Source organism: Dipodomys ordii, unplaced genomic scaffold (assembly GCF_000151885.1).
Source record: "Dipodomys ordii isolate 6190 unplaced genomic scaffold, Dord_2.0 Scaffold44, whole genome shotgun sequence".
Lineage (NCBI taxonomy): Eukaryota > Metazoa > Chordata > Mammalia > Rodentia > Heteromyidae > Dipodomys > Dipodomys ordii.
Genome location: NW_012267260.1, coordinates 1,794,112 through 1,799,982, shown reverse-complemented (window position 1 = coordinate 1,799,982; position 5,871 = coordinate 1,794,112). Strand labels below are relative to the sequence as shown.

At 48.7% G+C, this 5,871-nt stretch overlaps 1 protein-coding gene across 1 annotated transcript in view; it reads right to left on the bottom strand.

Annotated features, from left to right (window-relative positions):
• Positions 1–5,871, bottom strand: part of Hmgcll1 (3-hydroxymethyl-3-methylglutaryl-CoA lyase-like 1) — a 36,777-nt gene that overhangs the window by 22,460 nt on the left and 8,446 nt on the right. Inside the window, exons 5-6 of the mRNA XM_013019057.1 lie at positions 775–870; positions 38–186 (exon numbers count right to left, since the gene is read on the bottom strand). Of these exons, the coding sequence (XP_012874511.1) occupies positions 38–186; positions 775–870 (245 nt within the window). The remainder of the gene's footprint in view (positions 1–37; positions 187–774; positions 871–5,871) is intronic.

The window sequence follows — 5,871 nt, the reverse complement described above, 5'->3', positions numbered from 1 at the left end:
CGTCCTGCCCCCCATGCACGGTGCGCGCGCATCCTACCCTCGCACAGGGATGCTCAGCCTCTGTGCTGCCCTCACCACCTCCTCAAACCTCCCCAGGCTTTCCTCAATGGAGCAGTTGATGTTCTTCTGGCTAAAAGTCTCCGAAGCAGCACCAAACACGGAGACCTCTGTGGCCCCGGCAGCAACCTGAAACACAGAATCCAAAGCCTTCAGGGGCGTAGACGACAGCAGCGCGATGAACAGCGGCTTTGAGGCCGTGTTCATCCACGCTGGCGTCTGACTTACAATGGAAATCAGAATCCGTGAGGAACAAGGTCAAGGCCCCAGGTTAAGTCTGCCCTTGAGCTGTGCAGCTCAGGCCTGTGATTCCAGGGACTTGGGAGGCTGAGGTCAGGAGGATCCTGTGCCAAGGCTATCCAGGCAGAAGTGACCAGCACCCACCCTCACCCACAAGCCAGGTGAAGCTACAACCGGAGGTCGAGAAGGAGGATTGGAGTCTGAGACCAGCATGGGCAGAAAGATGAGGGGCTGAGTTCAAACCTCCTTCCCACCGAGGAAACACAGAGCCCTTAAGAAGGAGAGGTAGAGTTTTCGCTTGGTTCTTGGGAGGCTGAACTGGGAGAAGGGGAATGGGCCGCTTTGGTTTACAGCTCCCGGATTAGCGGGGACTTCTTACAGGATGGCAGCTGAGATGTGGAACGGGACGGGGCCTCGTAACCATCCTCAAAACAACAGCAAATAGATAAAATTGAGGGAAAGTAGTAGCGCACTTACAGCCCGGTGAAAACCCTGGAGATTCGGGGTAAGCACGGGGTAGCGCACGCCGGGGAGCCGACGAATGCCTTTCATGACCTCGGTGTGGTCGGCCATCTGTGAGACAGAAGCGTCAGAGGTGAGCACAGACCTGAGCCAGCCCCGCGGGGACACGCGGGGAGTCCCCACCGAGGGCCAGAGCTGCCGCCGCGGAGACACGCGGGGAGTCCCCCGCCCCGAGGGCACACGCTGGCCATGAATTCACCACTGCGGGGAGTCCCCCCCCGAGGGCACACGTCGCCATGAATTCACCACTGCAGCGACAGCGCTGTCGGCCTCAGCGCCACGGCCGCGCAGTCACTAGAGATGCGCTTAATTCACTCTCCACAGAACGTCAGCGATCCTGCTCTTTTCACAACCACTGTTTATTCTCTTCCCATCGTTTCATGGTCCGTGCCGACCGGGGAGAGGCAGTCGGCAATGCGCCGTTCTTCCTTCTCCACGGAAATCTGTGCCTCAGTAATTTCCAGTGGGTGAAATTTCACCCTAGTTTAGAGAATACTGAGTGTCTCCATCAGTCAGTCTCACGGAGACCATGATCAGTGTGCGATTGGATTAGCATAGGTATTCCGTGGATGACAGGCTCTCATCAGCAAAGAAATGACTATCAGCTGGATAGAGCCTCAGCACAGACATGTAACCATGCTGCCAATACCTCCCAAATCGATGCAGTTCAAACCCGTAATCCTGCATTCAAACCCCAGCATTTATAAAAGTAAAAAATATTTGTCGGGAAATAGCTACATGGATCATGTGCTCGTTAAATAACTTCTAAGTTTCTGGAGCAGCCTCCGCTCCTGCCAGCCATGAGACATCCTCCACCACGCTTCTCACACGTCTGCGGACAAGGGGACACGGCAGGAGAGATTTGTCCACAGACCTCTCTGGCTGGATGAACTGGCCACGGCAGAAGTGATCGCTTCTGGTGTGCGGAATACAGTGGGACAGACAGATACGGGACACGCCACATCTTCCACACATGCCTCAATCAGTGTAAATATGCAAATAATGCAGTTCCAGACTCTATCACTCAAAACTCCATTTGAGCAGTAATTCCTCTTAAAGGCAGTATTCATAAGTTCCGCGGTGGGGGCAGGGGGCGGGAATGAGACTAGAGTTCTTCCTGACGGCCCGGGATGCAGGGCCAGCACCAGCCCTGCAGTCTGGGTACTGTGGCTCATTCTCAGACTCTGCTCAAACCCATATGTATTAGCCTCAGTAGCACAGAGGAAATCTTGGTCTGCTTGAAGAAGTAAAACGGTTTTCATAAATCACAGTCTTACAATAATAAACACAGGAAATCTCTGGAAAATTGAACATCCAGTTTTTTTTTTCCACTTTTTTTTCCCTACCCAATACCTGGTCTTGGCTGCCAAAGCTGAAATGATCTGACACCACACACACACAGCTTCCTAAGTCTAGAAGCCTTAAAACTAATTGTGTCTGGTGTACAATTTCCTGTGCTTCCTTATGCAACGTTATGTCTGTGTACCCAGTCACCGCCTCTGCCAGACGCCGGGTCCCACACGCCCAGCCACACTCTTGCTCACGGAGAACACACACCAGACATCTTCTTTTACCATAATCTGTCAGCATCTACAAATGCTCATTTGGAAATCACAGGATAAACTAAACCTAGCCCAGTAGATTTATGGCTTATCAACTGGGAGAGTAATGTCCCCAACAGAAAAAAACAAGAGTCCTTTCGTTCCGTAACACATCTTAGTTTCCTAAGATAAACCCCATGGCCGCGCATTGGTTATTCTTGGTTTGGGTCAGTGCGTCTGGTGACCGCCCGCTTCTCCCCAGGGCCGAAGCGCCAGGCTCCTGGGATAATGCTCTCTCCACCCACCCAGTGCTGCACACGCACCGCACCACCACAGCACGGTGTGACTCACGTGGTGTGACTCTCACGTGGCGAGCACCGCCAGTTCCTGGCAAGGAAACAGAAGCAGTCATCCAAATACCACACCTAGCTGCACACGTCTACACGGACTGCAACTGAGCGTCTCTTCTCTCCTGCACCTCCTTCTGCAAGTCACTCACCCCGTGTGGAGGCTGGCTGGTGAGGAGCGAGGGGGACCTGGGTGTGAACCATGAGCCGTAAGAACGGAGGGAGAAAATCACGGCTCATTACCTGGCAGGCAACGCCATCCTGCAAGCAGCCTGTGATGAGCCTGGATCTCTGTAGCAGCAGACAGGGTAAAGACAGAACTTTCCAGGTGGTCTGGCGTGCCCTGTGACACCCTGCCTGATGGCCTGGTCACTGTGATCTATTCCGTTACAACACCCTTGTGAAAGTCACCTGGCTTTTAACATTTTGCGTGAGCTTGAATTGTTTCAGTGCTTCTTTATTCCCATTTTCCATTTTACCTTCACATTGCTGGGCTGGCATAACCTACGGTGATTGTTAGCCACCGACTGCTATTCAACTTGTGAGACCAACAAAGAACTCGATACAGTTTTTTATAGAGACACAATAAAAGCAATGAACCAGAGAATGAATAAGTGGAAAGGGTCCAAGGCATAGAGAGATGAAATACCTTGCCAAAATTGTATTATAGAACCATAAGAGCCAGGTCTCAGAGCTTTCTGCGGTGCCGTCTGAAAGCTCAAGTTAAACAACAGGTATAATGGAGGTCCCCAAGGCAGGAATCCTGTAACTGAGGGAACAGGAGGAGGCCACAGGGTGGAGGGAGGGAGGGGCGGAAGGGAGGGAGCAGGGGGGAGTGGGAGGAGAGCGCATGGGAGAAGGTGAGGGGGGTGGTTAGTCCAAAATATTCTAGAAGCAGAATTCAACCAATGTACGATGTACCCATTTTGACTGATAACACTTGACTTTATCAATGGATTCCTACATCCTAGCAGTCAGATAATTCTATAAAGCCACATTTATTTTTTTTAATCGAATCTAAAAGTGACATTTTTTTATTTTTAAAAATAATGTCATTGTTATTTGGGAGTTAAAAAGCAGGATAACCACCTCACAAGTCACGTAACGAGCACATTTCCTTCTCCTGTTTTTGGTTGTCACCCTTCCATTGCTTTCCCTACTTTCTCCCAACAGTGACATTTTAATGTAATCAACATGGACTTGACCTTTTCCCTTTCCATGAGTACATGTATAGAATGCTTGATAAACATGGTAAACGGATTGAAAGACAAGGTGAAATGTTTCATTATAACATTTGACTTTGGTTACTTTTATAAGCTTAAGAATGAAGGAAACCCAATTTGTAAAAATGTAACTGATCAAATCAACTAATTATCAGTCAATTGTCACAGCATGCACCTGTAATTCCAGAAGGATGGGTGGAAGGAAGGACCTTAAGGGAGGGAGGAAGGGAGGGAAAGAAATAGAGAAAGAAAGAGACAGAGAAAGGAGAAGAAAGAAAGAGATGGGGGAGGGAGGGAGGAAGAGAAATATAGAAATGGAATATAGAAATACAGAGAAAGAGATAGATAAAGGAAGAAAGAATGAAGAGGAAGGAAGGGGGAATGAAGGAAGGAAGGAAAGAAGGAAGGATGGAAGGGAGAGAATTTAGAGAAAGAACAAAAGAGACAAAGAAAAGAAGCAAGAGAGGAAAGAGAGAAGGAAGGAGAAAGGAAGAAAGGAAGAATGGAAGGGAGAGAAGTATAGAGAAAGAAAGAGACAGAGAAAGGAAGAAAGAAGGAAAGCAAGAGGAAGGAAGGAAGGAAGGAAGGAAGGAAGGCAGGCAGGCAGGCATATGTTGAACATAACGAAACTTTTAATATGATATGTTATAGCCTAATGAGCTATTATATGTTCTGCTTGAAAAATAAGGAAATCAAGCCATTGAAATCTCTGACAGTCTTGTAATGGTACGTTTCTCTTTCACTTCGATGCTGCCGCAGAAAAACTCAGCTGGAGAAGGCATCGTTGAGTGCTGTGTAACACCAAACAACATCAGCCACAAAATGCGTGGCTTTCTAACTTCCCTGCAGATCCTTCCTTCCTTCCTCCTCCCCCCTTCTCCCCTCCCTCCCCCTTCTTCCCTCTCTCCCTCCTTTCCATCCTTCCTCCCCTTTTACTTTCCTTCCCAAGACATAGTCTTGTTGTGGAACCCCAGATTAATTGTTCAAAAAGTGGTTTCACCATCCTTATTCCACCTTTCCCCCCAAATTTTTGTTCATATTTCTGTACTCTTCCTGAGAGAAACAAATCTTTAGAGATTAGTGGATATAGCTAGGTGATGGCTTGTCTTGGTTGGCAACAGGAACAAGGATAAAAATTTCACAAAGGAACAATTCTAAAACATTGCACTTTACATTCATCACTGAGTAAAGCACGGGCAGCATCTACACAGCCCCTTCTTACTCGCGATCTGCGGATCGTAGGACTGTCCAGCTGCGGTCAGACCTACCATCACCTAAGCAACGCAGACAGGACAGAATTCAGATGGACTGCCATACTGGAGACCATGGAGCTTAATATTCAGAATGCAGGAATTATCTCCCTTGAGAAGAGAAAACCTTGCGTACCTATGGCAACTTAAAATAACGCAGTGTTTGGTGCTAACAAAGATATCAATGAAACTGGACTTTTTATTTCTGGACTACAGTGACTTCTATTCTACAAAAGTCCTTTCCCTTACCTATGCCTTCAGAAGCAAGGCGCATTACCTAAATAATTGCAGACATCTAACTAAGTTGTAGACTTACAAAACACGCTGTAAGGATGTCAGCCCAAAGTGCGCACACACACAGCTGGCCCCACTGGACACGCAAGACACAGCCTTCAGGAAATGCAGACATGACACAGTGGACAGCGATTCTAGAATATGTGGCAATGATACAGCGTACAGTGGTTTCTATGGGCTTGGTGTTTCCAGAGTTGATGGCAGGATTCAGGTGTGGAGATGGAAGCTATCGGCTTTAACGTGTGCCTTTCCTTTTCTGCCCTTTAATTCTGCCTTCTTGGAGGAGTGCTGGCATTCCGATGGCCATACGTGCACTCAGACAGCGTAGACGTGGCCACGTGGCAGACAGGGCAGACATGGCCACGTGGCAGACAGGGCAGACATGGCCACGTGGCAG